We start from the raw sequence: 12,246 nt of genomic DNA on the forward strand, positions 1-12,246 counted from the left end.
TTTGTTGTGTACTGGGAGAATTGGTTCGAATTTCCACATTTAATTCATTTTGTAATTGACCACCAACTTCACCAGTAACTTGATCACTAATTGGAACCCGTACTGCATCCTCATTATCACGTGAGGCATCATTCCCAAAATTATTATTAAAAGAATTTCCAACTTCTTCTGATGAGGGATGGGATTTTCTAGAGAATTAATTTCCAACTCATCCATTCCATGCAAAACATCATCTTCACACGTATCATTAGTATCACAAAAATCAATATGACACTTGTTACCATTTTGCGCAATTTCTTCGTCCAGTGCATCATTCTTGATCTGTGATTTTTCATCAAATACCACGTGTATGGATTCTTCAACCACCATTGATCTTTTATTCAAAACTCTGAATGCCTTGCTGGTAGCTGAATATCCTAGAAAAATTCGTTCATCTGCACGCTCATCAAAAGCTTTTAGATGCAATTTATCATTAATATGAATAAAACATTTGCATCCAAAAATATGAAAATAACCAATATTTGGTTTTCTCCCTTTATATAGCTCATATGACGTCTTCTTGTACTGCTTATGGATCATGCTTCGATTTTGCGTGTAACAAGCAGTGTTGATAGCTTCCGCCCAATATCGTTTCGGGAGACCGACAGCACTAATCATCACTCGTGCGACTTCTTTGAGCGTCCGGTTTCTTCTTTCGGCAACACCGTTTTGTTGCGGTGTTCTTGCGGCAGATAATTGATGAGAAATTCCATGTGAATTGCAAAAAGCTTGTATAACTCCATTCACGAACTCGGTTCCGCGATCCGTTCGTATTTTTGATATTTGCAATTCTTTCTCATTTTGTAGTTGTTTCAACAGCTTCGGTAGAACTTGCTCAACTTCATTTTCTTCTTGAGAAACACGGTCCAAGTGTACCTGGAAAAATCATCAACAACAACGAGAGTATATTTCTTACCACTTACACTTATTGGATCAACCGGTCCAAATAAATTCATATGTAGTAAGCTTAGCGGTCTTGACATTGACTCGTGTGTCTTTGATTTGAATGATGATTTGATTTGCTTTCCGCGTTGGCATGCATCACACACTTGGTCCTTCTTGAAGATAATATCTGGCAAGCCTTCTACTAGATTTTTCTTTGCAAGTTGATTGATGGTCTTGAAGTTTAAGTCGTTGAGTTTTCTGTGCCATTCCCTATTAGCTTCATTTGAATTTCTGGCCATTAAGCACACTGAATCTTTGCTTGTGCTCCAATCAACAACATACATATTCTTTCGTCTTTTTCCAGAAAGAACAATCTCATTTGTGAGCTCATTTTTTATTAGGCAATTATCTTTAGAAAATTCTACAAGATAGCCCTTATCACAAAATTGACTAGTGCTCAACAAATTAAATTTTAATCCATCAACGAAAGAAAAATCTTCAATCTTCAAACCATTTTTCTTGATCGTGCCAACTCCTTTTGTAATTCCATAATTTTGATTTCCTCCGAATATAACTTTTGGTCCATCGATTTCTTTGAAATTCACTAGATATGATTTATTTCTAGTCATGTGGCATGAGCAACCACTATCGATGTACCAAACATCCTGCAAAAAAGATTAATTAACTTTAGGTACCCATACTTGCTTGGGTCCTTTACTGTTAGTGATTTTTGGTAACCAAACCCACCTTGATCTTATTGAATTAAGATGAGGCGATTTGTAACCATTAGAGACACGATAATCATAACTCACATTAGAAAATATTTTTGGCGCCGGGTTTTGAAAATTATTTTTATATTTTGGCACCTGGGAAGAGAATGGTTGCTTTGGTCTATAAAAAGTATTACATCTATTGCACAACCAATCTTTTTGAGTGGGATGAAATTTCCCAACTTTATTTCTAGAAAAGCTTCCCTCTTTTCTATGAAATCTTTTTGCACTTGACTCTTTGGCATATCTTTGCTTGAAGAAATTTTGTTGCTTTGCCGTATAGTTGAATTGTTTCGGCCTTTCAACATTCAATTTTGCTTTTGTTTGATAGCCAAGTCCTTGTCTCATCGTGCTATTCTGACTTTTAACAAATTTTACCACTTGAACTTTATTATTTAAAGTAGTAGTAGAATTAGTCAGATTTTGAGGGGTTTGAGAACATGTGGAGTCATAACCAATTCCGGTTCTATCTCCTGATGGCTTTTGCATGCTCACCATTTTATCTATAATTTTAGACGAATTAGTGAACATAGCAATAGTAGCTCTAAGATTATGTTCTCTAACCTCTCTAGCTTTACACTCTTCTTGAAGATGAATATTTTCATTCTTCAATTTACTCACTTCAAGTAAAGCATTTTGCAAATTTTTATTCATTTCTTCTTTTTCAAGAATTAGAATATTATTGCGCTCCTTGAGTTGAGGATGAGTGAGCATAATCTCTTGACATTCTCGCATTAGATTGTCAATAGATTCACGAGAAAAAGAAGAATTAACAGAATTGAAAGAATTAGATGTTACCTCTTCTTCCTCTGCGTCAAGAGCCATAAGACAATCTTCACTTGTACTCAACTCAATTGACTTGCATATTAGCGCCGTATCATCATCCGAACATGAACTTTCATCGCTTGATGATGAATCCTCCGAATCATCATTTTCGTTTGGTTCGTTGCTAACGAGAGATTTTCTTTTGTCGCGCTTGAACCTTTTGCTTTTGGATTTGTTCGGCGTAGATTCAACATTTTTGCCTTGATACTTGCTAACGATCGGATACGGACAATTTATTTTAAAATGTCCGGGTTTGCGGCAATTGTAGCACAAATCCTTATTTTCTTCAACTTTTTCTTCTTGTGTTATGCGAGAGATGAATTTTCCACGAACAGAATTTTTGTTGTCTCTTTTTCGCATAAACCTTTTAAATCTTTTCACAAAAAGAGCAAACTGTTCGTCAGTCATAAAATCAACATTATTTTCTACTGACCTGGAGGTTGACGGTTGTTCGGCCATTAGAGCAGCATTTTGAGCTTCATGTACATCATCATCTTTGGCCTTCATTTCGAACTCATATGCTTTTAGATCACTAAATAATTTGTCTGTTGACAACATTCTTAGATCTCGGTGATCGCGCATAGCCGTAACCTTCATATCCCATGCAGATGGTAAGCCTCGTAGAATTTTGAGATTAATTTCTTTTTGGCTAATATTTTTGCCAAGATCACTAATCTCTCCAAGAACTTTGATCATTCGAGCTTCCATGTCTGCAACACTTTCATTTGAGAGCATTTTGAAATCTTCAAACTTCTTCATGGCGATTGTGAGCTTATTGTCTTTTTCTTGTTCATCTCCTTCGCCAATCTTGATGAGAGTTTCCCATATTTCTTTGGCAGTGGCACACTTTCGGATCTTCGGAAATATTGTATCATCAACAGCTTTGAATAGAATAACCTTGGCAATATTGTCAAGATTATTCCGCGTTTTATCGTCCGATGTCCATTCCGGTTTTGGCTTTTGTACGTACTGTGGAGCATCCGGGGATATAACAAACGCCTATTGATTTTTAATATTTCTATAGGGCCAGTGGAAATAACTTCCCACATTTCATCGTGTAAGGCCGATAAGTGTACCTGCATACAAACTTTCCAATCATCAAATTTATCAAGTGAGAATAATAGATTTTGAGCTAAATCTTTCTTCACCATCATCACGAGAGATATGAAAGATTAATCCAATTCACACACTTTGTAGAATAGATCAGCCTAGCAGTCAAAAACAGTTAACCCGGTTAGGCAACGTGTTTTAATACCAAAGGTTGGTATAAACTGACTCAAATAGGTTACAGGCTCTGATACCAATTGTTGGTATCAGTTAGAGACAAATTCTGACTCGGATAGGCACCTGCTCTGATACCAATTGTTGGTCCCAAAAGAGGTAAGGTGAAAGTTTAGAGGGGAGGGGGGTGAATAGACTTTCAAACTTTTTCGCACAGCACAACAATTGCTAAGCCAGAGATAAACCAAAACTCTTAACTAGATTGTTAGAGTATGGTGCACAGCGGAAATAAATAAACATAAAGTGTGTGTGAGATTGTGTGAGCAGTATATCTCGTGTAGAGCAAATATGTAAAGAGCGGTAAGTAAAGAAAGCAGTAAAGAACACAAGACAATTATAGTGGTTCGCGAGGTGGTGTAATCCTCCTACTCCACTTGCTCTTATCTCCAAGAGCAATTCACTATATCTACCACTTCTTGGTTCCAAGATACAATGAATTTCCGTGATCTAGTGCTTTGATCACAAAGCCCGCACTAATCACGCCCAGTGACACCACACTGCTGCTTCGGGTTTCACGTCGCCGCGCTACTATCCCAGGATTTCACGACTCCGCGTTACTTTTCCCCCGTCTTCCACACTCCGGTAGAAACGTATCCCGTGATCTGGTGCTTTGATCACCAAGCCCACACCAATCACGCCCAGTGCCTCCGACACTGCTGCTTCGGATCTCACAGCTCCGTGTGACAATCCAGGATTTCACAGCTCCGTGCTACTTTCCTCCCTTCTCTTGTTTTGCTCCAAAACAAGTGTTGTCTTGCTTCCAACTTCTGAGACTCTGTAGATGATCTTCAATGATGCGCAGGTCTCTTTGATGAAGATAAACACTCTGGAATGATTTCTCTTGATAGCTCTGGGTGTTTTCTCTCTTTGAATATATCAAGTAAAGCACTTGATATTTTTGCTCTGCTTTGCTCTGTTTAAGAACTCTCTGAATATTTTTCTTTGAAGCTCTCTGAGTTCTTTTTCTTTTCTCACTTCTCACTTGAAGATTTTTGGTATGCTCTGTACCAAATGAGATTTTTGCTCTATGCTCTTTCAAGCTTAATTGCTCTATTCGATCCCTTTTATGGATTCGAATTTTCTGCTCTCTTGTTCGTGAGTTTTCTCAACTGCTCTATTGCTCTTCACTCTTCTTCAAGTCTTCATATCTTCATCATTTTATAGCTGGTAATGAGAATCTGTCCGTTGGAAAGAGACGCTCTCATTTTTGAAATCTTGTATCTTTTTGTCAGAGATCTTATCTTATCTTCTGCAAAGATGTCAGAAAGGATAAGCTAGCCGTTGTTAGAGCTTCATCTCCATGTAAATGGGTTCCCAAACTTCATATGATATTTCCTCTGGTTTTACGTTGAGTGGGAATATCTGGGTGTAGAACGGCTTCTGTGATTAGCTCTCAAGTGGTTCTTGTATCTTTGGGATTTAAAAATATTCATCAATTTAATCCCATACTAGTTAAAACTAGTATTTTTCCTTGCGAGAATATTTTCACTATAAGTTCATCTTCATCTTCTTCATTCTCACGTCTGGGTGTTTTCAGACTTCAAATTGGTTGTGAACTTCCACCCAATTTGAATTTCTCCTTTGTAATTGACACCCAATTTCAATTGGCTTGTAATTGGCACCCAATTTGAATTTCTCCATTGTAATTGGCTCCCAATTGACTTTGACTTGCAATTGGATTTCTCCATTGTAATTGGCTCCCAATTGACTTTGACTTGCAATTGGCTCCCAAACTGCTCCTAGTGCTTTCAATTGCTTCCCAATTTGATTTGTTGACTTTTGACTTCGAAATTGGCTCCCAGACTTCTCCTGGTATTGAATTTCATCTCAATTCAATTTGATCTCCATGTCTTCTTTGAATCAATCCCCAACTTTGAAATTGCATCCCATACTACGACCTCAATTGGTTCCCAATTTCAATTCTACATTGGCTCCCATCTTGAATTGATTCCCATGTGAAACTTGCTCCCAATTTCAATTGGTTTCAATTTCTCTGAAACTGGCTCCCAACTCCCAATTTCAATTGCTATGAAATCGGCTCCCAATTCCTTTGAATTGGCTCCCAAGTGCAATTGCATCTCAATTGCCACCCAAGTGAAATTGCTTCCCAATTTTCACTTGTAATCGGCGCCCAACTCCATCAGATTAATTTAATGAATCGGCTCCCAATTCCCTTGAATTGGCTCCCAAGTGCAATTGCATCTCAATTGCCACCCAAGTGAAATTGCTTCCCAATTTTCACTTGTAATCGGCGCCCAAAGCTTAAACTAGCGCCCAACTCCATCAGATTAATTTAATTCGGCTTCTCAAATTTTACCGCCAAAGCTTAAACTAGCGCCCAACTCCATCAGATTAATTTAATTCGGCTTCTCAAATTTTACCTTGTAAAATTATTGATGGTGAGTTTCAAACTTGAGCCATTTTGCATAATATATCAAGCATCATCCACTTCGTCTGTACAGCTTTTGATTAAATTTCCAATCACATTTGATGTACTCCTTTCTTTTCATAGATGCTTGATCTCCAAGTCAATTTCATGAATTTTTCCAATATTAATTTTCTTCACGAAAATTCTTCTGGGATATCTTCTTTGAGTAGCATTGACGTGATTTCATATCATTCATCTTCTTTTTCAATTTGTCATTTTCTCCAGACAAATTCTTGATTTTAGGCTTTATATCTTCTTCTTCTATTTTCATGCATCTTCCTCTGTTTTTCTCTTTTCCAATTTAAATAATTTCCCGATCATGGTCTTAAGACTCTACTAGACCTATAAATAAAATTGGGGGATCTACAAATACAAATTTGGCATATCAAAATCATTACACTTTATTCCTAACAGTATGACAAACAACTAGATACTGGAAGGGGCACTCTACTCCACTTGTGTGATGACGTGATTCAACAAGAAGTATGTTGCAACGCTGAACTTCTTCTACCTTTTATTCTTTTTTCACATTTTGTTAATCTTCCTTTTCTATTATTTGTTTTTTTCCACTTAGATGACTAGGTTGCCAACTGCGAGGATCTAAGTTTATACTAGTAAATTTAATAATATCATGTTTCAAATGCACAGGTAAAGGAGGTTATAATCTCATTCTTCATATTGATGGAGCAGGGGAAATCTACCTTGCAGGTATCTTCTTTTTTTTTCTGTTCTTTCCTTACATGATTATATTTACCTCGAGTAACTTAAACCCCATAAAATAAGAATAAATAAATCCTTAAAAAGTACCTTTCTTTATATTTTTTCCATAGTTCAATTTACATGTAGCTGACCGACATGTTTCAAGTAAATAAGTACGGATTTCAGAGTGTATTTATGTTATTGTTTCTCTAGAGTAACTGAAAATTGAGAATAGGAATAGGTGTGAATGCCCAATTTCAAATGCTTTGAGACAGGGTTTGTCTTCGATATTTAGGCAAAAGTTGGAGAAAAGTAACTCTTGGAAAAAAAATGTTACTCTAAATGTTGCATAAAAATTGAAGTATGACCTGAAACTTTGAATGATGGTCATCTCAGGATCTTGATCTACGCTGTGAAGAACTAATAAAAGAAGAATTTGGTGTAAGCTGCAACTTTGATGTAGATGATGCGGTTGTATTTAAACAATTTTGTATTTAAGCTAGGGTTGGGGAATTAGGGCTTGAATTTCTGCAAAATTTCTGTGAATTAGGGAATATGCTGTTATTAAATTTGTTGAAGCTAATGTCTAGTTCCTTCAAACTGATGAAGTCCTTTAAATTTGTCATGATATTGCAAGGAAGGGTACTTACTCTAAGAAACTTATTTTGAATGGTGGAAAAATAAGTGATTTGAACATTTTAAAAATTGTTTAAAATTTTAATTTTAATAAATAAATACCCCTGCCCCTAAATTCATTTTAAACTTAAATTTATTTTTTTCTAAAATGAATAATAATTGGACACAAGGAGATGATGTTGCTTTTTGTTAGGATGAGAACAGTAGATGATGTTGCTTTTTGTTAATTCTAACAGTAACTGTATTAATATAAACTGTATTATTAATTCTAATAGTAACTGTATGTTAGGTTTGCTCTGAAAATATAAACAGAAAGGAGATGATGTTGCTTTTTGTTAATTTTTGTGAATGTACAGTCAATTGTTTGAGCTGCTTGCACTGTGTGGCATGTTGATGGATTTCAACTGGACTCAAATTTTGAAAAGGAGAGAACTACTCAGGTAACTAACATTTAAGGAGACAAAACACTACTTGTTTCATTCTACGTACGACTATTCTTTTGTTGTGTGAAAATATAATCATTATATTTTAGTTTGGACTTTGTCATATATATCAACAATACAGAGAAACTTTTGGTGGGTTTAATGTAAAGAATGTGGCCAAAATGGGGGAGAAAGAGATTCAAGAAATTGTATCCAAAAAAGCATTGATGTTAACAGTGAGCAGAGTAAGGTGCATTGTGCAGAATGCCAAATGCACAATGAAGGCATGTTTCAGCTCCATCTACCCTTCTTTACCTTTTACTTATTATTATTATCTTTTAAAATTTATTCTGGAATTTGGAGGTCTCTATATCAATTTACCCTCCTCTTTGTACAAGCATACATGTAAATAATAGAATCATTTTCTTTGTTCTGGCAGATTGGAGCCAGCAAAAGAGACATTTGCAAAAGAGTGGAACGTTATATAGAGTAGGTATGATTTGATCATTAGAACGTTGTGATCATTTAGACTTGGTTAGTGGAATTGTTTTTTGTAGTATTATGACTTGGATGATATATGATTCGATTAGAATTGGTCATGGAAGTATTTAGACTTGCTAATTAGTTCTTTTGTATTTTAAACCTTAGCTTGTGCAAAATTATGTAACTACACCTGGCCATGGTGAATGGATAAATTGATTTTTTATATGATTAAAATTTAAGCAGGTTAAAAACGATTAAAAACCGTTGGTTTTCTATTTTACAATAGACAACAGTTTGAAACTGTTGTCTTTTCTACAAAAGACAACTGTTTATGGACGTGACTTTTAACAACAATGGTTTCAACAACACACAATAGACAACAGTTTATAAATGTTGTCTTTTAAAGAAAAGACAACAGTTAAAAACCATTATCTATGTGCATCACATTTAACAACACCGGTTTCAACAACATTGAATAGACAACGGGTTAAAAACCATTGTCTTTGAAAGAAATGACAACGGTTAAAAACCGTTGTCTATGTACGTGACTTTTAACAACACCGGTTTCAACAACACTCAATAGACAACGGTTCTTAAATCGTTGTCTTTTCTAGAAAAGACAACGGTTAAAAACCGTTGTCTATGTTCATGACTTTTAACAACACCGGTTTCAACAACACTTAATAGACAACGGTTAAAAAACCGTTGTCGTTTCTAGAAAAGACAACGGTTATTAATCGTTGTCTATGTGCGTGACATACAACAACACCGGCTTCAACAACACTTAATAGACAACGGTTAAAAAACCGTTGTTGTTTCTAGAAAAGACAACAGTTATTAACCGTTGTCTATGTGCGTGACATACAACAACACCGGCTTCAACAACACTTAATAGACAACGGTTAATAACCGTTGTCTATGTGCGTGACATACAACGACACCGGCTTCAACAACACTTAATAGACAACGGTTAAAAAACCGTTGTTGTTTCTAGAAAAGACAACGGTTAAAAAACCGTTGTCTATGCGCTGGACTTACAACAACACCAGCTTCAACAACAGAAATTATACCCCTACGACAACGGTTATTAACCGTTGTCTATGTGCATTTTTCTTGTAGTGATAGGAAAAGATGTTAAACATTTTGGTGTGTACTCGGATTGTTCTGTGTGTGCACTTGGGTCAATGAGTTTTTCCCATGATACTTAAGAAAATTGATATACGAAATACCGTGTGCACTTAGGTTAACGAATGTGTGCATACACCAAAACCTACACCAAAACCAAATTGGTGTTAAAGACTATGTTGTGCACTTAGGTTAAAATGTGTGTGCCATAACATTAATAGTGAGTACGTGGATGAAAATACAGAAAACAAATTCGTGTACACTTGGGTTGATAGATTACGGTATGCACTTAGTTTGTTTGTGTGCACTTAGGTTACACTGTGTGTGCCAAAATTTGTAGAATCAGAAACAAAATACAAGGCAGCATCTTTTGTAATTTATCTGAGTATTTAGAAATATAGGATTTGTCTTATAATAAAAAAAAATATAGGATTTGTAGCATATATGTCTCTACTCTAATTTTATCCTCTGTAACAATAGGAATCAATAATGTGAAATGTTATATGGACAAGGGAAACAATAGATACGATTTATCTACAGAAATATGTAAAGAGAAAAATAATCAATATTCTCTTTGTCTTCATTTTAATTTTTATTCAACCATATCTGATCTTTGAGTTTTGCAACTAGTCATGGGTATTCTTGTACGTTCGTATATATCAAGAATCCCAACCATGAAAGAAGAAATTAAACAAAACATAGCTAATGAATCCAATGTTGAAGAATCCTGGGTATTGTTCTCCTTCAGGCGGCTAAACAAGAAGAGCTTCGAATGCGGCGGCGTTGGAGTGAGTCATAGCTCTGGGTTGCGCGGTGGAGGTTGAAGATGAAGAGTAAGATTTGAGAAGGTATGGAAAAGCTACAGTGAGAAGACGATGATGATGACTTGTACGTGGATAAGGAGAATAAGAAGGAAACTAGGAGAATAACACGGAGGAGAGATAAGATATTATTCAATTATAAAGACCAAAACACCCTTAATTTCTTAAAAATACAATAATTTCATAACTAAAAATCTAGCAAATCAACTTTAAATTTAATCCATTGATCATATTAAATAAAGGGCTAAGATGAGTTCTTAGGTTCCTACCTAAAGATGGGTTCCTATATGATTGTTTATATATATATATATATATATATATATATATATAATTATAGGTTCAATAATCAATAATTAAACTCCCTAACAAAGTTACCCTTTCTTAAGGTGCAATAGTTATGTGCAATTGTGTATGCCCTAAGTTAAGTCCAACTCTCGTTGTAACACAAGCAAAGCTATGAAGCAAGTAATTCGGGCCCTAAACTACTGGCAACAAGAATGATAAACACAATCGCAACACAAGTATTAAATCCAAATAATAATATATTAAAGAATTTGAGAGCTTAGGCACATAGGTTCATAAACACTTTTACCCAAGAACCTCTAAAGAATTTAGTCAAGCATGACTAAATTATACATAGCAAATATATTTAAAGAATTACAAATCATCAAAGAGAGTACAAGAATGGAGCAAGCGATTTTCCCAAATCTCATTAGCTTTCTTATTGCTTCCCAAGACGACTCATGACTCTTGATTTTCTCCTCTTTCGTGCCTCCAAAGATCTCTTAATTTAATATTAGGGTTGAGGAAGGTGGGATTTTATAGTTGGAACGAAATCAGAATTCCCTTATTTTATTTTTTTTTAGATCTAAATGGAAGGGGCGACCCAGAAACTACATATGGAGTACATCTTCTTGGGACCAAATTGGTACCCCGAGTTTATCTTCCTCTAGGAGTTGCCTAATGTCCTCAGGGGTAGAGTGAAGGACCACGGTCCCTTTTTGGCTTGCACCTTTCTTTGCTAGAAGGTCTGCAACACGATTCTGGTCTCTGGGAACAAAGCTTAGGTTCCAAGCGGATAGCTTTCCCAGCTCTTGTTTGCATGCGAGGAGGATATTACTAGCAACATTCCCTACTGTTGTCTCTTAGGAAAAAGCATCAACGATCCTCTTTGAGTCACTTTCAAAACAGGCCTTGACATTACCGAGTGTCTGAGCAAGCTGAATGCCTCTAAGCAAGGCCCAGGCTTCGGCGCTTTCTGCAGAGCAAGAACCTATTCCATGAGTGAAGCCTGCAACCCAGTCTCCTTTCTCATTTCTGGCTAGACCGCCACAGCCTGCTTGCCCTGTGGTTGGGTTGAAACTGCCATCAATATTGACTTTAATCCACCCCTTGGGAGGTTTGTTCCACCTGATCAGATTCCATCTTTTTTAGGAAGGTCGTGCCCCTGCAAGGTTCTCTCTTTCGAAGGCTATGTTTATTTCTTCTGTTTGGACTTGGACCTAGTAGTTTTTGTGGTGAATCCCTATTGTTTTATTGTTGAAGATTCTATCGTTTCTCCACTTCCATAACCACCATAGTGTTACTGCGAATAAGGCACTATTTTTGTGATGTCGGTTTCTTCTGTTGAAGCCCCTAATACCTGCGTCGAGCCAGTCTACAAAGGATCTTTTATGGTTTGCACGGAGCATTCCTGGCATGATGGACTCCCATACTTGTATGGCCTGCGGGCAGCAGCGAAGGATGTGTTCAGTTGTTTCCTCGGTGTTGATGCACAGTCCGCAACTAGGCTCCTCCATTAGACCACGCTTGGTTCTATTTGCATTAGTCAT

General features: G+C 36.3%; 1 protein-coding gene and 1 long non-coding RNA gene across 2 annotated transcripts; one reads left to right on the forward strand and one right to left on the reverse strand.

Annotated features, from left to right (window-relative positions):
- The first annotated feature begins 6,647 nt into the window (after nucleotides 1-6,647).
- On the forward strand, nucleotides 6,648-7,356 carry LOC109151894. Its single transcript, XR_002049301.1, has 3 exons — nucleotides 6,648-6,711; nucleotides 6,877-6,936; nucleotides 7,324-7,356. It is a non-coding gene; the product is annotated as an uncharacterized LOC109151894 (long non-coding RNA).
- A 4,203-nt stretch (nucleotides 7,357-11,559) lies between these two features.
- LOC109151877 lies at nucleotides 11,560-12,246 on the reverse strand. Its single transcript, XM_019299476.1, has 2 exons — nucleotides 12,057-12,246; nucleotides 11,560-11,759 (listed from the first exon to the last, which is right to left on the reverse strand). The coding sequence occupies exons 1-2, from the start codon at nucleotides 12,244-12,246 to the stop codon at nucleotides 11,560-11,562; spliced, it is 390 nt and encodes a 129-aa protein (XP_019155021.1).

Source organism: Ipomoea nil, unplaced genomic scaffold, assembly GCF_001879475.1.
Source record: "Ipomoea nil cultivar Tokyo-kokei standard unplaced genomic scaffold, Asagao_1.1 scaffold2297, whole genome shotgun sequence".
Taxonomy (NCBI): Eukaryota; Viridiplantae; Streptophyta; class Magnoliopsida; order Solanales; family Convolvulaceae; genus Ipomoea; species Ipomoea nil.

Excerpts from the sequence above, each read along its gene's own strand:
- LOC109151877 (XM_019299476.1), bottom strand. The coding sequence starts at position 12,246 with ATGACTAATGCAAATAGAACCAAGCGTGGTCTAATGGAGGAGCCTAGT. Across the intron at positions 11,760-12,056 it reads TGTAGACTGGCTCGACGCAG|GGCAAGCAGGCTGTGGCGGT; the intron begins GTATTAGGGGCT and ends ACCCAACCACAG.